At 43.5% G+C, this 27,638-nt stretch overlaps 1 protein-coding gene across 1 annotated transcript in view; it reads right to left on the reverse strand.

Moving 5' to 3' along the window:
• TRABD2A (TraB domain containing 2A) overlaps positions 1–27,638 on the reverse strand; it is a gene marked incomplete at its 5' end in the record, with an annotated part of 160,586 nt that overhangs the window by 4,017 nt on the left and 128,931 nt on the right. Inside the window, 2 exons of the mRNA XM_082261235.1 lie at positions 13,719–13,970; positions 20,732–20,822. Coding sequence (XP_082117361.1) covers positions 13,719–13,970; positions 20,732–20,822 — 343 coding nt within the window. The remainder of the gene's footprint in view (positions 1–13,718; positions 13,971–20,731; positions 20,823–27,638) is intronic.

The raw sequence follows: 27,638 nt of genomic DNA on the forward strand, positions 1-27,638 counted from the left end.
AAGCAGCAGACACTTTTTTGTTCATTAAATGGACAGCTGCAATTGACACCAAGGTATTATGTCACAAAACACACACATAGCTATGCATGCGGCTATAATAGATTTAGCTGCTTTTCTGTTGGGTCATTTCACACCTTAGTGCTGAAGGTTTTCTGTTTTGCTTTCCTTGTTTGTCCCCTTTAGACTTTGCGAATGTGTAGCCATGACATCCACATTCTGGTTGCAGGGTCAGTAGTAAAAAAAAAAAAAAAAATGGGGTGACATATATTTCTCTTTCGTTCATTGATGGACACAGCACTCCATAAATAATAACTAGTGGGTTATATTGCCTCCTCCAGGAGTAGGACTAGGCAGAACAAAAAACACCTGGCTACGCCCACAAGCTGTCCTCAGCAGGTATATAACCTGCCTCTCTGCTCTAGGTAATCAGTTTTAATCTGTCTAGTCAGGAGTAAGGACCTAGGCTCCCGGCTGGGATCTCTGGTCCTATCTATTTTCTCCTTCCTAACATCTTTTTTGTTTTTTCTTTCGGGAGATCTACAAGCATCTGCCGGGCTGGGCAATCTAAAACCAGTGGTCCCCCCAGCCCAGCCAGCCAGCAAGCGCATGCAGACTGCAGCTACGCGATAGGTCGGCCACGACATAGCCTCACGGACAGAGGCTGGCCCGTGAGTTAAACGTCTCGCAGGGTCGCATATGACCGGGCTTGGGTCTGAGTCGCAGCGGTCCCCTGGCCAACAGCTTCCCTACTTTGGTGGTGAGGAGTTCTGCCTGGAGCGTTATCCACACCATGGAAGGTTAAGTACAGTCCCCCCTCTCCCCTTTTGGTGGTTTTCTTTGGGACTGGCACGGGTAACCTCCAGGGAAGGTCAGACCTGCCTGCAGGTTCCCTCCTCCCATCCTTAAATCGCTCACTGAGCTGGGCTTCCCCCCCTCCCATTCCCCCCTGTCTGGACCTAGAGTCCGGTGGGGATCCCGGGGCAGAAAAGGCATGTCTAGGAGATCCGCAAAATGTTTATTTTGGGGGTACCCAAAAAGGGGAATAAAGCTTGTCCTTTTCAGGTTTTTTTTAGGTCCTGAGTCTCCTTGTGCGGATTTAATTCCTGCAAAGGTTCAGGGGATGTCTGAGCTACCTAAGGTCCCCCCTATCCCTGTCCAGGGCATTGATTTATGTAGGTCTGATTCTATTTCTGACCAGGGTGGTCCTTCCTCTGCACAAACTTCAGGGACCACAGGCCGTGATTCACCAGCTGCTGTCACACAGATAGTTCTCTCTCCCATTTTGCACAGTCTTACATGCAGCTCCTTTAGCAGGTTCGGCTCCGCAGGAGGATATCAAAGTTCTTGGCGAGGTCACAGGGTCCTCTGACAGACGCCGCAGGCGTCCAAGAGCCATGGTAAGGCCAGTAATATCCTCGGCTGAGGCTTCTTCTGCAGTTCCTCCGAGGAATCAAGAGCGAGGATCTTTCAGTCATCCTGGTGACTGTAAACGTCTCTTGGGGACTTCCTCTCAGAGAAGAACAGTTGTCCCAAGGGCTGATCTACCATCTTGCTTTACAGTCACTGTTTTTAATGGCTTAGCTATTGAAAACCAGGTACTGAGGGATGGAGGTCTGTCTGGATCAGTGATCCCTACCATGGTGAAGGCGAGGAAGTTGTCTTCCAGCAAGATATACTATTGTACGTGGAAAGCGTACATTTCTTGGTTTGAGTCGATTGTCGCTCATCCTCGATCCTTTTTTGTGGCTCGGGTCTTAACCTTTCTTCAACAGGGCGTTGATCGGAAGTTGGCCTTGAGTACCATCAAGGGCCAGGTGTCTGCCCTGGCAATCTTTTTTCAGTGACCCCTAGCCACACACTCTTTAGTAAGTCCCTTCATTCAGGGGGTTTCAACATGTGGCTCCACCTGTACGGTCTCTTTTGCCAGCATGGGATTTCAATTTAGTACTTTCGAAACCTCCATTTGAAAATATTTGGGAGAATCCCTTTACCTCGGCCCACAGGATATTGGAGGTCAGACTCGCTTTTTGTGGTTACGGACGGACCAAGAAAAGGGCTGGCTGCTTCTTCAGCTACCATCTCTAGATCAATCAGACTGAGGATGACTCAGGCCTATTCCATTAAGGACCAGGTTCCACCTATTCCTGTCACGGCGCATTCTACTCGGGCGCTAAGTGCTTCTTGGGCATTCTGTCATCAGGCTTCAATATCACAAGTTTGCAAGGTGACCACTTGGTCGTCCATGTATACCTTCACAAAATTGAAGGTAAGATACTTTGGCATCTGCGGATGCTTCTTTTGGCCGCAACGTTTTGCTGGCTGCTCTTTGAGGGGCTGTTCCCTCTTAAGTTTTAAGTGTTTTTTCTTTAAACCTTTATTTTTCAGACGAGGCTCCTGTGACCAGGTTAAGGCTCCTGTGTCCTAGTTAAGGGCTCTTATGTTTAGCCTTGGGGTTATCTTCTCCACCCCTCATTATCCTTTTGCCACTGCTTTTGGACGTCCCACTAGTTATGATTTATGGAGCACTGTGTCCGTTGATGAGCTCAGAGAAATGGATTTTACAGCAAGTACAAAAATCCAATTTTTTTATTTTCCTTGCATGTGATTTGGTATTCTTTGCACCGTGAAGTTTTACCTCATTTACTAAGCACTGGAGCAATTACAGTGCACAGTATATTTGCCTTTAGTGAATAAACCTCATTGTTTTATTTTAGGGAAAGATAGGACTTTGGTTCGGTAGTACATTTGTGTAAATACATTTTTATGTTTTAGGGTGTTTTTTTTTTTTTTTTTTTTTTTTTAAGAAATGGTGAAAAATAAGAAAAAAATAAATTCTTCTGTAATTTTTCCCTAATGCAAGATCTTCATAATTTGAGCACTCCAGTAATTGAACTCCACCAAAAATAACCACAAATAAAGTGTGATTTCCATTTAACATAGTGGAATTGTAAATCTTTAAATAAACATTTGCATTTTACTTTACCAGAGCTTCATTTACCTTCTTATGCTACACTGTGACATATGCGGGGGGGGGGGGGGGGGGTGTAATGTGATCACTTAAAATCCAAATGACATTGTGTTGTTTGTGTAAACATTTGATGCAGTAAATACAAATGCCATCCAGATCATTCAACTTCATTGTTGGGACCTGGGGATTATAAAAAAAAAAAAAAAAGCGTGTGTGTGTGTGTATATATATATATATATATATATATATATATATATATATATATATATATATTTTGGCAGGGCAAGGCCATGCTGTTATTTAACCACTTGCCTACTGGGCACTTTTACCCCCTTCCTGCTCAGGCCAATTTTCAACTTTCAGCGCTGTCACACTTTGAATGACAATTGTGTGGTCATGCTACACTGTACCCATGTGAAATGTTTATCATTTTTTTCAAATACATACAGCTTTCTTTTGGTGGTATTTAATTAGCAAAACATAGAAAAACCTAGTGGTAAACAACTAAAAAATACTGACATTTTTGTAAAAAAAAAAAAACAAACAAAAAAAAGTTTTTTATATTTGTTATAGAATTTTGCAAACAGGTAATTTTTCTCCTTCACTGATGTGCACTGATAGGCGGCACAAAAGGACACTGATAGGTGATTATCAGTGCAGCCCCGTTTAGTTCTGCCAATCAGTGTCCTGATTATCAGTGTAGATGTCCCTTTCACACAAGCAGATTATCAGTTCTCCTCTCCTCACGCTGTCAGCGCGAGGAAAGGAATGGCAATAACCGGCTTGTGTTTACATTGTGATCAGCTGTCATTGGACACAGCTGATCACGTGGTAAAGGACCGTCGTGATTGGCCCTTTACATCAATCTGTGATCAGCTGTGTCCTAAGGATGCAGTAATCACAGAGCGCGTGGGCAGCGTGATCAAGGGAGGGCATCCTTGGACTCCCTCCAGGCAATGTAAGCCCACACTGTAGCCTTTTATTATAGCTGTCTGGGCCAGGTTTATCAGGAAACAGGCACACTAATGGCACAGGTGTGTGCTGGCTTTATGTTAGAATGAAAAGTACAGAACAGTGCCCCACCCTCCCGAAGGGGTCTGTGTGTGAAGGGAGCAGTGAGCGGTGCATGTCTGCACCATATTGTCCAGGTCAGAACAGGCAAAGGCCCAATCCTGAGTGAGACATTTTATGAGAGACCGAACCGCTGGGAAGCATGTGTGCACGAGCACTGGGACTGTCTGTTTTTGACCGTCTGGAGGCACGAGGCATGAGTCGCAGGGCTGATCAAGAGCCAGGAGGCTAAATTCTAGGTTTTGTTACATTGATGGTAAGAACCCCCTGCGTGGTAAGATATTCATTATTAAACTTTATTTTTGTTTAAATAAATTCTACCAATGAGCTAGAAAACCCCAACTTGTCACTACGGTATGTGAAAACACTGAAGAAATGACACTTTGCTACAATGTAAAGTAGTAAGTGCACAGCTTATATAACAGTATAAATTTGCTGTCCTCTCAAAATAACTCCACACACAGCCATTAATGTCTAAACCGTTGGCAACAAAAGTGAGTACACCCCTAGGGGACAATGTCGAAATTGGGGCCAATTAGCCATTTTCCCTCCCCAGTGTCATGTGACTCGTTAACCACTTGCCGACCGCCGCACGACTATCTACGGCGGCGGTCAGCCCCTCACAGGCAAAGTGACGTAGGTCTACGTCGCTCGCCTGTGAGGGTTTAGGGAGCGAGCGCGCGCCGCCGGAGGCGCGCTCCCGCTCCCGCGTGGTCACGGACCCCCCCGCGTGTGTGACCGGCGGACCCGATCGCCGCCGGCCACTCTGCGATCGGCGGGGGAGAGGGAGATAGTCAGGCAGCTTGTGTAAACAAGCTGCCTGTCATTCTCCTCTCTGTATGAGAGATGATCACATGGATCTACTATGTAGATCCATTGATCACTCTGCATACAGTTGAAGCCACAGCCAATCACAGTTAGAATCACGCCCCTAGGGACACACACAGCCCCTCCCTCTCAAATAAAGTTAACCCCTTCACTACCAGTGCATTTTTACAGTAACAGTGCATATATATAGCACTGATTACTGTAGAAATGTCACTGGTAACCCCAAAAATGTCAGTCAAGGGTCCGATCTGTCCGCCGCAATGTCGCAGTACCGCAAAAAAAATCGCAGATCGCCGCCATTACGCGTTAAAAAAAAAAACAACAAAAATGACAAAAATCTTTCCCTTTGTTAGTAAACGCAATAACTTTTGCGCAAACCAATCAAAATACGCTTTTTGCGATTTTTTTTACCAAACATAGGTAGCATAAAACAAATTGGCCGAAAATATTAAAAAATTTTGATTTTTACATTTTTTTTTGGGGGAATTTCATATAAAAAAAAGGGAAAAATATTGCTATTTTTGCAAAATTTACGCTCTTTTTTTGTTTATAGCGCGTGATCAAAAAATCGCACAGGTGATCAAATACCACCAAAAGAAAGCTCTGTTTGTGGGAAAAAAAGGACGCCAAATTCGTTTCGGTACAGCGTCGCACGACTGCGCAATTGTCCGTTAAAGTCACGCAGTGCCGAATCGCAAAATGCCCTCTGGTCGTTTAGCAGCCAAATCCTCCGGGGCTTAAGTGGTTAAAGCGGTAGTATCCCGCTTTTTGACACTTTTAACTACAGGTAAGCCTATAATAAAGCTTACCTGTAGGTACAATTAATATCTCCTAAACCGGCACGGTTTAGGAGATATTTGCAGTGCATGCAACCGCTCACTCGAGCGGCGCATGCGCTCTGAAGGTCCGGGGGGACCTTCAGCTTTCCTTGCCGGGAGCTTGCCGGAAAATCACAGTTTGTTTGTTGTCATCGCGGCTCCGGCCAATCACAGCGCCGGAGCCGCCGAACCCGGAAGAGACGCCGAGGGATCATGGCAGCGCCCGCAGCTGTGACGGGGGGCTTCGTTCTAAGATGCATACTAGCTCATTATGCCTTTGTCTTGCAGGTTTTTTTTTTTTTTGGGGGGGGTTTACAACCGCTTTAATTTTACAAGGTCTCAGGTGTGAATGGGAAGTAAGGTGTGTTAAATTTGGTGTTATCACTCTAATTTTCTTATACTAGTCACTGGAAGCTCAACATGGCACCTCATGACAAATAACTCTCTAAGGATGTAAAAAAAATAAAAAAAAAAAGAATTGTTGCTCTACATAAAGATGGCCTAGGCCAGGGGTGTCAAACTCAATTTCATCGTGGGCTGCATCAGCATTATGGTTGCCCCCCAAAGGGCCGGTTATATCTGTAAGATTAGATGTCCAGAGCACCCCACGCCCCCTTACACCCTTACATGAGATGTCAAGACCCAACACTATCAGAAGTCAAGAGTCCCCCACCCTTTCTTACATCACAATGCACCCCCTTACCTTGTGCTACTGCCAGAAAGAAGATGCGGTGGATCAGGGAAGAAGAAATTGCAAGGTCTGGAGGACGACCAGAGGAGGACTGGAGTCAGCTAACAGTCTGCTTAATGCTGAGACCAGGGGAGGCAGAGACAAGGAGATGTTGTGGCTGCAGAGAGAGGTACAGGATCTGTAGGAGGAGTTCTTCCCTCCTCTCTGCTGCAGACTGCTAAAAAGGGGGGGGGGGTGGGCAAAGACGAGCCTTTCTGCAGCAGCACAGAGAAGGACAGGATCTGGCAAAGGAGTTCTGTCCCCTCTGCTGCCGACTACTGAGCCAAGGTGAGTGCACAGACAAGGGGGTTCTGCAGCTGCAGGAGAGGTGCGAGGGCCACATGAAATGGCTTGGGGGGGCCGCATTCGGCCCCCGGGCCTTGTGTTTGACACCTGTGGCCTAGGCTATAAGGTTGGCAAGACCCTGAAACTGAGCTGTGGCACGGTGGCCAAGACCATACAGCAGCTTAATAGGACAGGTTCCACTGAGAACAGGCCTCGCCATGGTCAAAAAAGAAGTTGAGTGCACATGCTCAGCGACATATCCAGAGGTTGTCTTTTGGAAATAGATGTATGAGTGCTGCCAGCATTGATGCAGAGGTTGAAGTGGGTGGGGGGGGGGGGGTCAGCCTTTCAGTGCTCAGACCATACGCCACACACTGCATCAAATTGGTCTGCATGGCTGTCATCCCTTAAGAGGATGCACAAGAAAGCCTGCAAACAGTTTGCTGAAGACAAGCAGACTAAGGACATAGATTACTATGTTCTGTGGTCTGACGAGACCAAGATAAACGTATTTTGTTTAGATGGTGTCAAGCGTGTGTGGCGGCAACCAGGTGAGGAGTACAAAGACCAGTGTGTCTTGCCTAATGTCAAACATGGTGGTGGGAGTGTCATGGTCATGGCCTGGGGCTGCATGAGTGCTGCCAGCACTGGGGAGCTACAGTTCATTGAGAGAACCATGAATGTCAACATGTACTGTGACATACTGAAGCAGAGCATGATCCCCTCCATTTGGAGACTGGGCCCCAGGGTGGTATTCCAACATTATAACGACCCCAAACACACCTCCAAGACCACCACTGCCTTGCTAAAGAATGTGAGGGTAAAGGTGATGGACTGGCCAAGTATGTCTCCAGACCTAAACCCTATTGAGCATCTGTGGGGCATCCTCAGTAGGTGGAGGAGCGCAAGGTCTCTAACATCCACCAGCTCTGTGATGTCATCATGGAGGAGTGGAAGAGGACTCCAGTGGCAACCAATGAAGCTCTGGTGAACTCCATGCCCAAGAGGGTTAAGGCAGTACTGGAAAATAATGGTGGCCACACAAAATATTGACACTTTGGGCCCAATTTGGACATTTTCACTTAGGGGTGTACTCACTTTTGTTGCCAGCGGTTTAGACATTAACGGCTGTGTTTGACTTATTTTGAGGGGACAGCAAATTTACTGTTATACAAGCTGTACACTCACTACTTTACATTGTAGCAAAGAGTAATTTCTTCAGTGTTGTCACATGAAAAGATATAATAAAATATTTACAAAAATGTGTGCGGTGTACTCACTTTTGTGAGATACTGTATATATTATATGATCAAGTCCTCCTATGCGCAACAGATCATTCCTCATAGTGATCTACTGCTGGCTGCAATTTGGCAGCAACAGATCAGTGAACTATTACTGCATGGAGATGCAGGACAGAACTGCACAGCTCTGTATTAAGAGGAAATGCTGCGACATCACTACACTACCAATGAGTGTTTATAATGACCTGCTACAAGTTCTCCTACTGAGTGCTGTTTAACAAGATCTGAAGCCCAGAAGCTGATCGCTTCAGCTCTTGGGCTTAGTGCAGCATGCCAGTCACTGATAGTCAGCATTTCAGCCTACATGCTAGCTGGGATCCGCAGAAGCTGCTGTGTCCAGGTGCCATTTTAAAACGGTGCTAGGGACAAATATATGTTATATATTTTCTATTGCAGAATATTTTCTAGGTTAAAACCCTGACATTTTAAAGTGACATATGTAAGAGATTGTAAGACAAGCACATGTTGATACAGGTTGCTGCTGGTCTTGTTTGATGTACATCAGATTTAAGCAACTTAATGCATATTGTTGAATTCTCTACTGTATATTGTTGAAGTATGCCACTGTATAGCCTGCAGCAGTTTAACTACTTCTGGACCGGAAGGTTTTGCCCCCTCAATGACCAGGCCATTTTTTTTAAATTTGGCACTGCGTGACTTTAACTGGTAATTGCGAGGTCATGCAATGCTGTACCTAAACAAAATTTGTCTTTTTTTCCCCCCACAAATAGAGCTTTCTTTTGGTGGTATTTGATCACATCTGCATTTTTTATTTTTTTTTGCGATATAAATGAAAATAGATCAAACATTTTCAGAAAAAATTTAATTTTCTACTTTTTCCTTTAAAAAAATATCCAATATACTCAATTTTTGTCATACATTTAGGCCAAAATGTATTTAGCTACATGTCTTCGATAAAAAAATCTCAATAAGCGTATATTTATTGGTTTGCACAAAAGTTAGAGCGTCTACAAACTATGGTGTAAATCAGGCATGTCCAACCTGCGGCCCGCGGGCCGCCGGCAATACTGCCCACCGGCCGCAGAATTCAAGTATCCCGCCCGCTAACATTTATTGAAAACAGCCGCTCTCACAGCCGCTGTCTGTTGACATTTTTTTTTTTTTTTGAGGAAATCCGCTGCCACGGCCGCCGCCGGACAGTGCTCAAGTTCTTGGTGGCGGTGGGTGGAGAGAACTGAGCAGCAGGAAATGACAACTCCCGGAGACGGAGTCTTGAGGCGAGTAAAGGCAGGGCGCGAGGGGACGGGTCATGTATGTCTGGATGGCTGCAGCAGTGAGAACAGCTTACTTTTATAAAACTCCCGAAGTCTTTGGACTGGAGGCAGGCAGAGGAAGATGTCATCACCCTCCAGGAGGCCGTGCAAGGAGCTGCAATCGGCATTACTGAGGTGAGAGACCCTGACACCCCCACCTAACCCCTACATTCCATCCCCCCCATACACTTCATTTACCCTGCCCCCGTGCCCTGCCAACCCAGTAACCTTAAAATAGGAAATAGCCTTCAATACTGTCTGGTTGTCTGGTGCTGGCCATAGCCTGTGGGTCCTGATGGCCACGGCCTGCGGGTCCTGATGGCCACGGCCTGCGGGTCCTGATGGCCACGGCCTGCGGGTCCTGATGGCCACGGCCTGCGGGTCCTGATGGCCACGGCCTGCGGGTCCTGATGGCCACGGCCTGCGGGTCCTGATGGCCACTGCCTGCGGGTCCTGATGGCCACTGCCTGCGAGTTCTGCTGGGAGCTGGCCACTGCCTGCGGGTCCTACTGGCCACTGCCTGTGGGTCCTACTGGCCACTGCCTGTGGGTCCTGCTGGGAGCTGTCCATTGCATGTGGGTCCTGCTGGGCAGGCCATTGCCTGTGGGCCTGCAGGGAGCTTGCCATGGCCTGTGGGTCCTGATGGCCACTGCCTGCGGGTCCTGATGGCCACTGCCTGCGAGTTCTGCTGGGAGCTGGCCACTGCCTGCGGGTCCTACTGGCCACTGCCTTTGGGTCCTACTGGCCACTGCCTGTGGGTCCTGCTGGGAGCTGTCCATTGCCTGTGGGTCCTGCTGGGCAGGCCATTGCCTGTGGGCCTGCAGGGAGCTTGCCATGGCCTGTGGGTCCTGATGGCCATGGCCTGTGGGTCCTGCTGGCCACTGCCTGCGGGTCCTGCTGGCCACTGCCTGTGGGTCCTGCTGGCCACTGTCTGTGGGTCCTGCTGGGAGCTGGCTATGGTCTGTGGGTCCAGCTGGGAGCTGGCCATGGCCTGTGGGTCCTGCTGGCCAATGCCTGTGGGTCCTGCTGGGAGCTGGCTATGGTCTGTGGGTCCAGCTGGGAGCTGGCCATGGCCTGTGGGTCATGCTGGCCATGGCCTGTGGGTCATGCTGGCCATGGCCTGTGGGTCCTGCTGGCCAATGCCTGTGGGTCCTGCTGGGAGCTGGCCATGGCCTGTGGGTCCTGCTGGCCAATGCCCGTGGGTCCTGCTGACTGTGGCCTGTGGGTCCTACTGGCCATGGCCTGTGGGTCCTGCTGGCAGTTAGCCATGGCCTGTTGGTCCTGCTGGCCATGGCCTGTTGGTCCTGCTGGCCATGGCCTGTTGGTCCTGCTGGCCATGGCCTGTGGGTCCTGCTGGCCATGGCCTGTGGGTCCTGCTGGCAGTTAGCCATGGCCTGTTGGTCCTGCTGGCCATGGCCTGTTGGTCCCGCTGGCCATGGCCTGTTGGTCCCGCTGGCCATGGCCTGTGGGTCCCGCTGGCCATGGCCTGTGGGTCCCGCTGGCCATGGCCTGTGGGTCCCGCTGGCCATGGCCTGTTGGTCCCGCTGGCCATGGCCTGTTGGTCCCGCTGGCCATGGCCTTTTGGTCCCGCTGGCCATGGCCTTTTGGTCCCGCTGGCCATGGCCTTTTGGTCCCGCTGGCCATGGCCTTTTGGTCCCGCTGGCCATGGCCTGTTGGTCCCGCTGGCCATGGCCTTTTGGTCCTGCTGGGTGGGCCACGGCAAACTAATAAATATTTCATTAACTCAAAATGCCTCTCAGCAAAAAGCTTGGAGTGTCTACTTTCCAAAATGGGGCCATTTGGGGGGTTTTGTGCGATCTTGACATTTCAGGGCTTCCAAAACCATGATCGGTAGTGAGGAAGTAAAATAATCAATTTACACCCTTAGAAAACCTGAAGGATGTGATTGGTTTTCGGGGTCCCGTACACAGCTAGGCTCCCAAAAAGTCTCACACGTGTGGTATCTCTGTACTCAGGAGAGGCAGCAGAATGTATTTTGGGGTGTCATTTCACATATGCCCATGGCATGTGTGAGCAATATATCCTTTAGTAATAACTTTGTGTACAAAAAAAAAAAAGTTGTAATTTTCACAAAACTTGTGGCAAAATATAAAATTTTCCATGGACTCAACATGCCTTTCAGCAAATAGCTTGGGGTGTCTACTTTCCAAAAAAGGGTCATTTGGGGAGTGTTTGAACTGTCCTGGCTTTTTTTGCCCAATATTAGAAGCTTATGCCACACATCACCCACTCTTCTAACCACTTGAAGACCAATCCTTTTCTGACACTTTGTTTACATAAAAAAAAAATATATTTTTTACTAGAAAATTACTTTGAACCCGCAAACATATATTTTTTTTAAAGCAGAGGCCTTACAGAACAAAATGGTGGGCGTTGCAATTTTTTGTTTGTCACACGGTATTTGCGCAGAGATTTTCCAAATGCAATTTTTGGGGGGAAAAAACATTTTGTTTTTTTTATTTAATACACAAATACATTATATATTGCCAAATTGTTTGGTAAACTATAAAAGATCTTATGCCGAGTACATAGATACCAAACATGGCATTTTTTAAAATTGTGCACGCCCGTGCAGCGGCAACAAACTACGTACATTTTTAAAAGCCTTTACAGGTTACCACTTTAGATTTACAGAGGAGGTCTACTGAAAGAATTACTGCCCTCGATCTGACCTTCATGGCAATACCTCACATGCATGTTGCAATTGCTGTATACATATGACAACAGACCGATGTTTGCGTTCACCTTTGCGTGCAAACATGAGGGAACAGGGGTGCTTAATTTTTTTTTTATTATTTATTTTGCTTTTTTATTTTTTTACACCTTCCCTTTAATTTTTTTTTGTTATCATTTTTGTTATCACAGGGAATTTAAATTATCCACTAATTATCCACTAGGATTGCTTTTACATGAAAGCCGACCTCTGGCTGTAAAAAATGACACCAAGATGATGCCTAAATCTGCAGGCATCATCCTGGTATAACCACTCAAAGTCCAACGATGTACCAGTACGTTGCTGATCATTGTTGGCCATATATTGTAAGGTTCTTTTTTTTTTTTCATACAGCCTGTGGGTTGAACAAAAAAAACTTACACAGCAGATTCCTCCATGCACATCGATCGATGTGATTGAAGAAATCTCTGCCAAGAAAAGTGTTAAAAAATATAGGGCGAAGCATAGGGGAGATCCGCCCACTGTGTCCACCCCATCCCCTATGCTTCGCCATATATGCTCTTTTTTTAACTGCGGTGGTGAAATTACCTCCTACAGCGCTGCAATCATTGATTTAAATATATGCTGAGAGCAAACGCTGTTGCTGTCAGAATAAACAAATCAGTGCTGCAGCTGCTGCATACCTGCAAAGCAAACAATGGTTAACAATAAAACACAGTAACAATAAAACATTACAATATAATAGTATACAGTGCAGTAAAACAGTAGAATGGTGGTATCTACAATGAAAAACACAGCAACAATAAAGTTAATCTTCATTACATAGAAAATTGTAGATTTAAGGTTGGAATTAAGCTTGGAATCTTTGTGAGAGATTTCTGCTCAACTCACACAAAGTGACAAGGACACTGCATTTCTAGCAGGATAAATGTGTATTTTTATGCTTTAAGAAAATATACACCACAAAAATAGAATATGCCACCACATTTTCGCACTGGTAGGCTGAAATATATTACATCTTATATTCTTAGTTTGGTTTTAAAGCTGAATTCCAGACAGAAAGCAAACTTTAAAATCATATGTGGGAACTGTTTTATCTTCCATAGGATTTGTATTTCTGTCCATCCAGCCCTGAGATTTACATAGTCTTGTCACACAGCACAACCCACCTAGAAACATGACATTTCTCAACACAGCTAGGTCAACTCACTGCCCCTAGCTTGTAATTGGACCGAAAATAGGCAGCAAAAAACATATAAGGTCATCTCTCGCTTTTATCCTCCTGTCAGCACAAGTGAATGCAGGAAACTGGATTGGCCTCTAGTACTGTACCTCCCTGTCTGTCCGTTTTGCTGTACAGGAAATTACAAGAGGCTAAAACAGTCATATTTAAGTATTTAATCTAAATGCATTTAACACATAATAATCATTTTTTAAATATATCACTGCATTCATTGGTGTTTTTTAATATCCGTTTGAAGTATAGCTTCAAAAGTTCCCACTTTACAAGGTTTTATACAGCTGCTTGCACCAATACCATTTATACACATCTCCATAAGCAAGCCCAGATCGTTGACTCCTACCATTTGTTCCTACCAGCAACCAAAAAAAAAAAAATATACTAAGTAATTTAGGCCCTTTTGTGCTGTATAAATTAAGGTGATGTATTTAATCTCTCTTATTTTTATCATGCACTTCTATTCTTGTAGAAGTAATTTTGTTATGCCTTTTATCCTTCACCAACCCACCTTTCTTGAATGCGAACCCAGAGATCGCTGAAGTGGCGGGGATTTTCTTTCCGATGCTTCTTCCTTTTGTATTTTCTTTCAGTTTTATCCATTGGATGTATGTTGTCAGACATTGGCAGATCAGGTAACTGCTCCTTGTCCCTTTGTATCTTTATTGGCTGCTTTAATTTGGAGCTTCTTGTAGAAGACGGAGGTCCTGATATTGACGCAGGTGATAACATTGAGGAGAGTGGCCCTTTTTTACTTTTACCACTGCAAAAATACATTTTAAAATGTAAGAAATACTAAGAAACAAAAACAGCGTTGTTACCTATGGTTAATAAATAGATTTTCTAAGACAATTAAAGATGAGATCCAATTAGTTACTATGGGTAACAACATTGTTACCATGTTCTTTTCTCTACTTTACTTGCAAATATCTTCAACGCTGTATAGAATATTTTTGCTGCATTGAATCACATTTGGAAAATCGCTCTGAATTAATGCTAGCATTTTTTATTCAGCAGATAACGTATATGCCCAAAATAATATTTATGGCACTTCAAATTATTGAGGTCAGGTGTTTTCAGTGAAGGTACTGTTAATGCATACAATGATATTTTTGTGTTAAGAGGAAACACCTTTGGGATGAACTGGAATGTTGATCGCAAGCCAGGTCTTCTGTCCATCATCACTACTTGACCTCACAAATGTTCCTTTGGCTAAATGGGCACACATTCTCAGCAACACATTTTTATAATCTTGTGGCAAGCCTTCCCACAGAAAGGCTGTGAAAAAGTTCTGATGTAGTATGGTTAGGACTAGCCCACAGTTGATCTCAAGCTGTGAAATGCAAAGCTTTGCACATTGCTAGTGCATGTCAAAATATTATATCCCATAAAATGATGTGTTTTTTTTTCATTGCAGTCATTTTCAATTGCAACAAACTGTGCTTTTAAAGACTGCAAGGTCACAGAAAGGTTCCTGCTTAGCTGGCCAAAATTCGAGCCATGGGTGGCCCTAATGGCACCACATAGCTGAATTACCTTTGATCTAAATGTAGCACTGCCCCCTTGAGGGCTGCTGGATTTCTCACCTTTTCGGGTCCCTCTGGGTTACCGGTAGCAACTGCATGCAGAATCGTAACACTTTGCTTTCCGGCTCCGTCAATAAACAGTCTAGGGGTTGTTGTTTTGTTGTTTTTATTTTTATTTTATATGGGGATGGGAGAAGGGAAGAGTGGGATACTCCAAAACTTGAACTATTCACAATGTTGAGGACTTGTATCTGAGGATGCGGCTAGGCCGCAGTTTCACCTTGCCACTAGATGAATCTGAGGTAAAGTTCCTTAGCACTTATCTACAAGGTACTCGCCTAGCACCCCCTTTCTATCCACCAGCTGACACCCGTCCTCTGACTACTCTACTCTGGGATGGCCCCCTTCTTGGTCAAACCCTTGGACACGATCCCCTGAACTCACGATACTGTTTTTCCAGGTTCTCCAGTGTCTCAACACCTCTTAGTCAGTTCTCCCTGAACTCTGGGCTCAGCTCCTGCCTTCTGGCTCACCAGGCCGACTGCCTGTGACCATGTACCAACTGCTGCAGAGGAGGAGGCAGCCGCCGCCCTCCTTCCGGGGCTCTGCTCACCAGCCAAAGACCCAGAGCACATTTGTTTCTGGCTCTTATACCACACCCCACAATGCACAAGGCAGCAGTCTGTGCCAATCACTGAGGCTGTATCAAAGCCTGTGTACCCATTGGTCAGGTTTCCTCCACTGTCCAATGTGCCTCCCTATTGGACCAGTGGGGACACTCCCCCAGACGAAATGTATTGCACACTGAGCAGACCTAACTCACAGATCCTGCTCCCTGTTAAGCAGAAAGCAATATAGAATTTACCTGCTGCTCCTCTGATAGGCAGACAGAGCCAAAACTATACTCACTCTCTCTAGCACCTACCTAGGAGGGTGCCACATAAAAATTGAAGGAACCAGGTGAAAAATTATCAGCTAAACAGTGACTGCTTCCAATTGGTTGTCAGAATATACTATCCAGGTTGGGATATTCTTCTATCCATGCTGTTTAGTGTGGATGGGGGGATTTATGGTTTCTCTCGCTTAACCCATGGGGTCGAGTGAAAGTTATCTTGCCGTGTATGACTAGCTTTGGAAAGTGGTCACTGAATCATTCAGTGGAGATTTTTCTCACAATTCTTGTTCTGGTAACTCAAAATGTTATTTTTTTTCCTCCTTTTCTGTCCTGGTGACAGTGGCCATTGGAAGTAATAGAGTAAATCTCCCCAGTGAAGATGTTTGAAGGGGCTGCCTAACATGTTGAATAGACCAAAAATCTGACCTGCTAGTGCAGTGCACTGCAGTGTACAGTAGTGTGTTAACATATGTTTTAGTGTGCTGCAACACAATTAATTGTACCACAGCACACACACACATGTAACTTTCATAATCACAGTGCAATGGTGTAAACGGCCTTTAACCCTTTTGCTGCCAGGCCCTGTGCTCTGTTTTTAAACTTAGCTTGCCAGGCCATTTTTGCAATTTTTCCTCTGCTTTATTTTTCCCTTACAGCTTTCGGAGTTTGTTAAAGACCCATCAAACCATATATTTTCTGAAAGCACAGGACCAGTAGAATACAAATAAGGTGCTCCTGATTTTTAGGGCACATTAATATTTGGGCAAGTGTTTATCAGAACAATATTTTTGCTAAAAATACACTAAAATTATTATTAGCAGATAAAAACACAGCACATTGTAGAAAATTCCTGCTAAATATAAAAGCTAACCTATATTGAGTCAATAAGTAACCACTATTTGTACATTTTAGATTGCGCCTATTTGCGAAATGGTGAAAATCCAAATTTCTCAGAAAATCTAGAGGTTTTCATTGTTCCCTTACAGCTTTCAGAGTTTAAGATCCCCCAAACCATATATTTTCTGAAAGCACATGACCTGTACAATAAAAAGAAGATGCTACTGATTTTAACACCCTGCCATATTTTCGCAAATGTTTATTAAAACGATATATTCCCTAAAAATTCTCTAAATTCATTTTTAGCAGATATAAACACAGCAAATTTTACAAAATTCCTGCTAAATTCCTACTAAATATAAAAGCTTAACCTGTATTGAGGTAATAAACAACAAATATTTGTAATTTTTAAATGACACCTTTTTGCAAAATGGTGAAAATTGAACGTACGCAAAAATGTAAAGAACCGCATTTCTCTAAAAATCTGGTTTTCATTGTTCCCTTACAGCTTTCCGAGTTTGTTAAAGGCCCCCAAACCATATATTTTCTGAAACCACAGGACCAGTAGAATAAAAGGAAGGTGGTACTGATTTTTAAGGCCCCACGATATTTGCGCAAATGTTTACCAAATCAATATTTTTGCTAAAAATACACTAAAATTATTTAGAGCAGATACAACCACAGCACATTTTACAAAATTCCTGCTAAATTTCTACTAAATTTAAAAGCTTAACCTGTATTCAGTTGTTAAATAACAAATATTTGTAAATTTTAAATTGCACCTTTTTGTGAAATGGTGAAAACTGAATGTACACAAGACTGTAAATAACCAAATGTTTCTACAAATCTGGAGGTTTTAATTTTTTACTTTCAGCTTTAAGAGTTTTTAACCAATTGCCTACTGGGCACTTAAACCTTCCTGTCCAGGCCAATTCTTCGCTTTTAGCGCTGTCATACTTTGAATGACAATTGCGCAATAAATGCAACACTGTACCCAAATTAAAAATAAAATTTATCATTTTATTTAAAACAAATTGAGCTTTCTTTTGGTGGTATTTAATCACTACTGGAGTTTTTATTTTTTGCTGAACAAACAAAAAAAGACCGAAAATTTTGAAAAAAAAAAAACTGTTTTTAAAGTTTATTAAATTTGCAAACAGGCACTTTTTCTCCTTCATTGATGTGCGCTGATGACTCAGCACTGATGGGCCCTGATAAGCACTGATAGGCGACACTGATGGGCACTGATAAGGCGGCACTGATGAGGCGGTACTGAAAAGGAGGCACTAATGGGTGGCCCCGATGGGCACTAATAAGTAATACTGATAGGTGGCACTGATGGGCACTGGTAGGTGAAACTGATAGGCAGCACTGATTGGCAATAATAGGTGACACTGATAGGTGGCACTGGTGGGCACTGGTAAGTGGCACTGGCCTGGGAGACCCCATTCTTCTGGGCAGCTGAAGCTGCACCCAAATACTAGTCTGAGGGGCTCTCCCGAAGAGAGACCCCCTAGGGACAGTGGAGGAAGGAACCAGAAGGCCACACATCCTCCCCCTTACTTCAGGGCAAGCCCAAGGACTCACACCCTCCATCTTAGTGAGAAGAAAACACACACATAAGTGAAAGGTGACAAACATGGGAGAAAATAAATAAATAAGTGGCTGTGCATGGTGCACTGGCCGGGCCCTGAGGCCTGGTAACAAAAATTGCCCTGGACTATAGCCAAAATGCCCAGCCCTAAAAGGCGCAGTGCGGAAAAAGTGTTTGGAGACTGTGACCATGTGCCGGTTCACACATTGGGGTCCCACACCCAATTGTTACTAAGAGCACCTCTGGGACGACCACTCCCAGAGGGCACAGACACTGCGGACTCTCTGCCTTCCCAGCCCATGGCCAGACACGGTAGCACGCTCAAACCAGGAGGACCCTTCCAGCTTTCTCGGGGAGAACTTACTCCCGGCCCCCAATTACGCTCAAGTGCTCCGGTTTCAGTTCCTGACAATACTAACCTTCTAAGTCCCCATCACTCCAGCAGGTTTGCACAGCCGCCACCCAACCTTGGTCAGGTCAGATGACAGCACAGTGCCCCCACTGGATCACTGATAAGAACAGATACTACAAAAGGCCGAGAAGCAAAACACGTTTACCAAGCCCAAGCTTCACCAGAACCCCACCCCGCTCAGCATGACAGACACCCGGACACAAACCCACGATGCCACCGGGGGGATTGATGGATGGGGGGTGCAGGGGCCAGTATGGGAGAGGGGATCGGCCTGCCGGGGGGAGCATTCTGTGATCCCCCACAAGCCCCATACTGGCTTCTAAAGATAGCTACAGGGGATCAAGTTTGTGGGGGGGGGGAGATTAGTGCTGGGGGGTAGGAAGGGGGGTGAAGGGGATAGGAAAGGAGGGTGGGGGGGAGTAATTTTAAGTGACAGGGAGTGGCGGGAGGTGGAGAGGCTGGGGACAGGGAAGCGGTGACATGGGGGAGGGGGGGTGTGGATCGGTCACATTTTAGGTTCATAACCCTGATCAGCAGATTCGAATGTGCTGATCAGAGTTCTACAGTAGAATTGTTCAGCAGAGTCGGCTGAACAATTTTGTTATAAGTTCATTATTATTGAAATGACTATGAACTTATATTATAGCAGGGGAAGAAATGAGGTCTGTACGGCGTACAGACCTGGCCAGCTGCAAGCAGTGCTGCAGGTCCGTACGCCGTACGGTCCTGGCAGTGAAAGGGTTAAACAACTTGTTTTCTATCATTTCCTATGACCAAACTGTAACTAAACTCAAAAACACACATTTTATATACTGAAGCTAACCACTCTTTGATGTGGTGGTTACATTAGTTTTGTTATTTTAGTCTCAGGCTTTTCTTCCTCTATTGATCATTGACAGTACTTTATCTATGGAAAACCAGTGTTTACTATTGCTACAAAATGACACATCCCCTTATTTGGTCAATGGCATCACCTGGGATCTCTGCCTCTGTGTTTACTTTTCAGCAGTGCCAGTGAGCTGTCATTTGCAATGGTAGTTGCAACCGGACAGCATCGTTGTAGTGGCCCATTGGGCATTGCTCATCAGGATTAAATGGGATCCACATCCTTAGACATGATTGACGGTGGATATTCGTTAGAGAACATTATTTTTTTTTCTTTCTGTTTTTAAGAGACAGTGTGGGTGTTTTATATACTATTTACATTTTTTTTGTGAAAGAGTAACATAAGGTATGTTATACCCCTTATTCACCTGGGGATGGGGGCAGATATTTAGGGGATTCTAAAGGGGGATTTTAGCGTTCTGATAAGTCCCCTCCGCAAACCCCCACATCCTTTTTGGGAGACAGGATATTGTGATGAATGCTTTGTCTCTAGCAACATAGCGACAAGGTGCCTTGCAAGAAGGAGGGGCTTGGCTTCCCTTCTTGCAATGTACCATTCCAATGGTGAGGACATTGGGCTGGTATGGTTTAGCATGAGAGAGGGGTGCATACTTCCCCCTGAGCTTCCCCATGAATCCCCCTGAGAAAGCCACCTGACCCTGTGGCGTAATGCATAGGCACCACAACTTCTGTCACAAATAATTCCCCAGCACTGCTAAAATGTAAAGAACAGCACCAGGGTACCTGGGTGATATCATTGACCCAATATTATGGTCATGGCCATATTCGGTCAATGATGTCAATCAGGATTCCTCCTGGCTTGCTTACCATTTTAAACAGAAACCTGCAATAATCTGTCATTTAAAGGTGGTAGTGATATTGTCGCTAAACAGGCTTCTGGCTACATCAGCTTGGGAATTGGGTGGGGAAACTGGCCAAGTATAGACAATTTGTCTGCCCACTCGCCAAGCCACAAACAGGCTGGGTTTGCTGAAGCTCATCCCTACTAAGTTGTATAAGGATCTGCCTGACAATAAAAAAATTAAATAGATTTATTAGGTAGATCCTCATATTGCATAGATCTGGCAAGAAGTCAGATTTTACTATTTTGGAAAATGTTTTAATTATGGAATAGCTAACTAGGTAAGTGAAGATCTACCAGGTGAACACAGGTGGTATATTTCTTCAACTAAAAAGATGGTATGAACAAGATCAGAACTCATTGGGAATCATTTTAAATAAATTATCAAAATTCAATTTTGTCTCAGCAGGAGCAGTTAACAAGCTTTCTCAGACACTTTTTTATCTATTCATCTTTTTGTTTATACTTTTAATAATAATCTTCTCTTTGATAGCATATTATTTTGTATCCTACCTTGTAACTGACCGCCCGGCAGGAGTGTGATGTACATCATAGCCATATCTTCTTAGCACATCAATGACGGTGTTGTTTCCCATAAAATGCCCTATTCAAAGATTTAGAGGGTTTTTTTATTTTTTGTTTGTAAAACCATAAAACAACTTACTTATATTTAACAATACCATGAAAGAAGGAAAAGTGCTGCTGTCATACAGCTTTACTGAGTTTGTAGCCCGTTTAAACGAGAACAATATTGGGATGTACTACGAGTGAGATTTAGTATGAATGTATCAAATTCCTGGATCTCAAAATTACATGGGTTTAAAATTGAATCATTAGTACAACAATTTACCAGAAACCCTCTTCAACCAATAACCTGCTTTATTGGGGCAGTCATTACTCCACATCTCTAAAGTGAGGTATCCCCACTGGACAGATTATGTGGGCGAAGAGAAACTGTTCCACTGAGGCAGCATTTCGTACGGAGAGTCTGCAACTAGTGGAACATTTTCGGGAAAAGGAGTTATATAGTATCTGATCTAAAAAGGTTCCCTTTGCCAAAGTAAAAGATATCCCCAGGGAATCTCTTCTCGGTCACAAACAGAAAAGAATCAAGACCCAAGAAGGGGTGCGTATAATTGGAACATATTCAAATCAATCAGGCCAGATCTTTAACATCATTAAATGCTATTGGAGCATGTTACATGAAGATAAAGATTTATCAAAGATCCTTCCAAGAAACTCCATGATCACATATAAAAGGGGGAGAAATCTGAGAGATATTCTCGCGCACATCCATTTGGAAAATGCTACTGTACAACGAAAAAAACCCACATGGGTACCGGAAAATCGGATGGGGTTGTAAGTATGGGCATTGTAAGACCTGTTCCTACATACCTACAACAAAAAAATGTGAACCCCAAGGATGAATTGTAGGAGAATTGTACCTCAGAAGGTGTGATATATGCTGTGAAATATCCATGCTCACTTATATATGTGGGGAAGACAATTCGCCAGTTCAGGCGTTGTGCCCTGGAGCATGTAAATGCACACTGTTAAAGAAGGATAGACCTAAAACAAGGCACATGTGGCAAATGCATGGAGGTAAACCAGATTGTTTAAAGTTATGGATCATTAAACAACCTCATCTTGGGCCGAAAAAAAATTTGATTTTGATAAAATCCTGTTTAAAAACTGAGGATGGATATTTCACCTCAACTCACGCTCTCCACATGGGCTGAATGAGGGCTTTATATATCTGCCATTTGTGCATAAGTAGTGTTCTGTAGTGTGTGTCTGGACACCTCAAATATGTTATATTATTTTGGTATGTACTGGTTGAGTAAATAACAGGAGGCAGAGATGATGATGTGGAGAATGGAGCAGCCAACATGGTAATAAAAAGGTTGGCAGACTGAAGGAGGACTTCTATGGGTCAATGGAAGCATTTTAAGATGACAAGTGTAAGTCCTACCAACAAAGATAGAAAAAGATGGGGCTTTACGGGCTATTAGGAGGAGACGGATCAATCGAAACACAATATAACTAAAAATTATATTTATTTGTACATATTCAAATGTACATGGGAATGGTTACCCATGTAGGACATAAACAACATTATTCATAAATTAAAAACTTGCATTGTAGAAATACTTCCCAGTGAGGGAATGCTGATAACTTAAATCAGATGATGACGTGAGGTCTCTGATGGAACACGGTCTAAAGGGTCCCCAGCCATCTGACGCGTTTCACTCGAGGCTTCCTCAGGGCCAGAGAGACCTGGGCAGACCGATATTTCTACAACTCACATACAGTAATAGTATACAATAAAACAACAAGTAGATTATATAAACATCTATATCAATAATGTTGTGATGCTATTTTCAAGTTGCAATAGAACAAACCGCAACATTGTACTGAGCCAATGCGATTTAGGTGATGGCAGGCAGGACAAAATGCGAGGATGGTAGTATTGGTCCAGGATCAATGTAAAGTACAATGTTGCTGTTTGTTCTATTGCAACTTGAAAATAGCATCACAACATTATTGATATAGATGTATATATAATCTACTTGTTGTTTTATTGTATACTAATTACTGTATGTGACTTTCAGAAATATCGGTCTGCCCAGGTCTCTCTGGCCCTGAGGAAGCCTCGAGCGAAACTCGTCGGCTTGCTGGGGACCCTTTAGACCGTGTTCCATCAGAGAGCTCACGTCACCATCTGATTTAAGTTATCAGCATTCCCTCACTGGGAAGTATTTCTACAATGCGAGTTTTTAATTTATGAATAATGTTGTTTATGTCCTATATGGGTAACCATTCCCATGTACATTTTAATATGTACAAATAAATATAATTTTTAGTTATATTGTGTTTTGATTGAGCGTTCTCCTCCCAATAGCCCGTAAAGCCCCATCTTTTTCTATCTTTGTTGGTATACTATTATTAGGGGTATGGGCCCCTTTTACACGGATATTTTTTGTCTTTAAGTCCTGCTCATAAATACTTCCATATACTCACCTTTTTCCCATTTGGAGAACCTGCCTTCTGTCTTCCCTCCACTAAACGGCGATAATACAAAAGTATGTGCTGCCAGAGTGGTGACTATCTTGGCAAAATATTAAAAATAGATGTAGTTGGATAGTTTATTCCACCTTTATTTTTCTTTCACACTTTATGTTGGTAGTCCTTATATTTTTATTTTAACACCCCTGACAAAGCTCTTAATTGAGTGAATCATGTAAGGTTTCCTTTTGTTTTTGGGGCCACCTTTGTTTTGGGGTTTCTCACACATGGTTTAATGGGGGAGGGGGGTGGGGGTTGATTTATGCTTTGGTAGTTGATGGTCAGTAGTTCTAGGTAGTAAGACTTACCAATTTAGTTACTCCAGAGCTTAAACCAGCCTATTTAATAGAGAGATTACTGGATGGGAAGGTGGTTTTAAAGACTATTACAGAGGGATTGAGGTATTCCAGAGTACTATAGGTACTCTTATTTTTTTTTTTTTTTAGTCTATCAACAGTCAGTGTGCAGAAGTGGTACAGTGAGTTGAGTTACTCCAGAGTACTATAGGTACCTTTAGCCAGCCTATTGGAAGGAGAGAGGTTACCTGATAGGCAGATTTGGAGACCAATATATAGGAATACTATTGAGATCTCTATACTCAAAGATTGTTCTAGGGATGCCAGTTATTTATTCATAACCTAGAAACAAGTCAGATTATTGTAGCAATTTATCCAGCAACCTCTGAAGTTTGGGTAGCCAGTCCCACTGTCTTTTGATTAGATAGGGTAAAGTCAGTGAAGCAGGCTAATGTATAACTCATTTAGGAATCCTGAAAATCGTGTGGTAACTACACTACTCAATTATTATAGAGGTCATTGTTATGTTGTTGGCATTGTTTATACAATTGGTTTCACACCTTGTGGATCATTTTTGCACCTCTTAGTTCTAGCTTTTTTCTTTGCAGGGAAAATGCCTCCCTCCCCCCTTTTTTTGGTTGCAGAGTGGGGTCCTGTATAGGTTTTTTCCTTTCTCCCTCAGATGAGGAGGAACAGGTGCAAGTTTGCAGAGCAGAGCTCTTTTCACCTGTGATAATTACTGACCATCAACACTTGTTCAATCTAAGTCTCTCTTGAAGTAAAAACACACACACACACACACAGTTGTTTATATACAATTTAAAAAAAAGCCTTAATAAGGCCCCATTTACACTTCCGGACTGTTCAGATCTGCCTGTCAGTTTTTCAGGCGGATCTGAACAGATCCCCCATGCAACTCTATGGGGCATCGGATGTCAGCTGACATTGGATCCTGTCCTTCAAATCCGGACGGATGCAAACCCTATTTTCCATCCGTCTGGCGGATCGGATGGGATGAGAACGGACAGGCGGTCCGTTCTCATCCGATTCCCCCATAGAGGATAGCAGGGATCTGACACCTCCATCTCCGCACACAGAGTGGATCGATCCCCCGCTGAGCTGTGTGAAAGGGGCCTAAAGGTTAAGTTTTTTACCAGTGGCGTTTGGTGCATAGGGAAACGCACTCTCAACAGTTTTTGAAAAATAATGAAAGAATAATTCCCTAAAATAAGTTTTGGCCCAAAATTTACATTTCTCTTCAATGGTTACCACCCCTACAATAAATGTGTAATTATTGTTTGTTTTAAGTCATGAATAAAATACAAAAAGGACAAATGATAGAAATTAGAATCCAGCTGCTATTTGTCTAGTCCATATTAGAAAATAAACAGTAATTTGATTAGTTGTGTTGGATGACATTGCTATTCTTTTTTCCAAATTTTACCAGCATGGCTAATAATAATTTTCAATTGTTTTGTATCCTGGTATATTTGAAAAAAAAAATATATATATATTTTGTACCTGTAGAATCTATTTTCTGGAGTTTGACAGACACAGGAATCAAAGACTTTTGGGTTATACTGCCACTTACAGGAGGATCTAGACACTAGCAAACAAAAACCAGTTACTAGCCCAGTATAACCCATCCCACTACATGCATGCATCAGTTTTGTAACAAGCAGTACCAAGTGTACTACTATAACACAAATGGGTGGGACCTATGTCCCTCAAAGAAGGCTGAGAAAAGGATTTATTGATGAATACAAAAATTTTATTTTCTTTCTTGTTCCTTGAGTGACACAGGATTCAGAAACATTTGAGACCTTCAAAATCAGTCCACTGACAGATCTAGTAGAGTGTGCTTTGATAGGAAAGGGTAGAACCTAATCTTTAAGACCATAGGTTTGAACACTAATCGATGTGGGATGACAAAATTAGGCTCTGTTTTCCTAATAGAAGCAGTGGCTACAAGGGGAACTCATAAAGCATGACCTACTATACATCCAGACAATGTACTAGAGCCAGACAGAGGGGTGGAAGCACAATGTTTTGGCTGAGGGGAATCCACCTTGCAAAGGAAAGAGGCTCTAGGCCTTAACAGCAACTTGTCCCTATACAAGACCAGACATCTGTGTGTTAGACACGCACATCTCAGAGCTGATGGCGAAAAGGAAAGCAACCTTGTAAGTAAAGGTAGAAATTGAAATATCCCTAATAGGTACAAATAGCAGTTTTTTAAATGCCTAGGCTTCTTCTGCTGGGGTGGATGAGTACTCTTAACCCCAGTGACATCTCTAATGAGAGTGTCTAATGCAGTTTTTAAGCTACATTTTCCCTTGAAGGGCATGCTCAGAAGATACTTTTTAGATGCCTGTTCTGCAGCCCAAAATTTCAACCAAAGAATTCTCCATACAGTATCTCACAAAAGTGAGTACACCCCTCAAATATTTTATTATATCTTTTCATGTGACAACACTGAAGAAATTACACTTTGCTACAATGTAAAGCAGTGAGTGTACAGCTTGTATAACAGTACAAAGACAAGTGTGTCTTGCCTACAGTCAAGCATGGTGATGGGAGTGTCATGGTCTGGGACTGCGTAAGTGCTGCCTGCACTGGGGAGCTACAGTTCATTGAGGGAACCATGAAAGCCAACATGTACTGTGACATACTGAAGCAGAGCATGATCCCCTCCCTTCGGAGACTGGGCCGCAGGGCAGTATTTCAACATAATGACCCCCAACACACCTCCAAGACAACCACTGCCTTGCTAAAGAAGGTGATGGACTGGCCAAGCATGTCTCCAGACCTAAACCCTATTGAGCATCTGTGAGGAATCTTTAAGCGGAAGGTGGAGGAGAGCAAGGTCTCTAACATCCACCAGCTCCGTGATGTCGTCATGGAGGAGTGGAGGAGGACTCCAGTGGCAACCTGTGAAGCTCTGGTGAACTCCATGCCCAAGAGGGCAGTGCTGGAAAATAATGGTGCCCACACAAAATATTGACACTTTGGGCCCAATTTGGACATTTTCCCTTAGGGGTGTACTCCCTTTTGTTGCCAACGGTTTAGACATTAATGGCTGTTTGTTAAATTATTTTGAGGGGACAGCAAATTTCCACTGTTTTACAAGCTGTACACTCACTACTTTACATTTTAGCAAAGCGTCATTTCTTCAGTGTTGTCACATGAAAAGTTATCATAAAAAATATTTACAAAAATGTGAAGCGTGTACTCACTTTTGTGAGGTACTGTATGTTTACTGACAGGAAACTATTTTGCAAATTGAGACTGGAGACATCCATTAGCCTGTCTTAAGCAGTTGCATAGGGCAGCCAGCATGAGTTCTAGGCTCTCTATAAAATAGGGGATTTGCATGAATGGAAATTAAATCAAACTGTATGCCTTTTTATGCCTTTTCCCCCTAATATTTGACAGACTAACATATTAGCAATGGAAGGTTGCAATTCAGGAGCTGTAAGAGAAAACAAGGTTTTTAAAAGAATCTCCAAACATTTATCTAAATACTGCTGTATACTCTACAGGAATCAACACTTTTTTTTTAATGTGACCCTGTTGAATCAACGTTGGAAACTGACTACTTCCTAATAAAGAACTCCTCCAATTGGATACTGAGTTGAAAAACCTTTGGGAGATATGAATAGTTTATCAGGTCTTAGAGCTGGTGCATCAGAAAAGTCTTAAAGCCTCCAAGAGATCCTAGAGTAGTAAGAGTGACAAGCTTCTAAATGAAGAAATCTTAAAAGTGAAGGCAACAAGCTTCGTATCAATAAGAGCTAAAATAATCTCGCTATGGCAGATGCCTGCGACACTTCAGGGGCAAAATAATTTTTCAAGGATTTTTTGAGGCTTATCGGGTAGGATCCAATATAGCAGAAGGCTGAAAGGTTGCTAAAACTGCTAAAGTTACAGTTAGATAAGATAATGATGGGCGTTGAGGTACCCTTATAACCTCTGGGGTTAGAATCCACAATCAAAATTGCAAATTGGCCCATGAAATTCTGCATTACTGCAGTGAATATGCTGTTTTGGATAGCTGC

Source organism: Pelophylax lessonae, assembly GCF_965119305.1.
Source record: "Pelophylax lessonae genome assembly, chromosome: 1".
Lineage (NCBI taxonomy): Eukaryota > Metazoa > Chordata > Amphibia > Anura > Ranidae > Pelophylax > Pelophylax lessonae.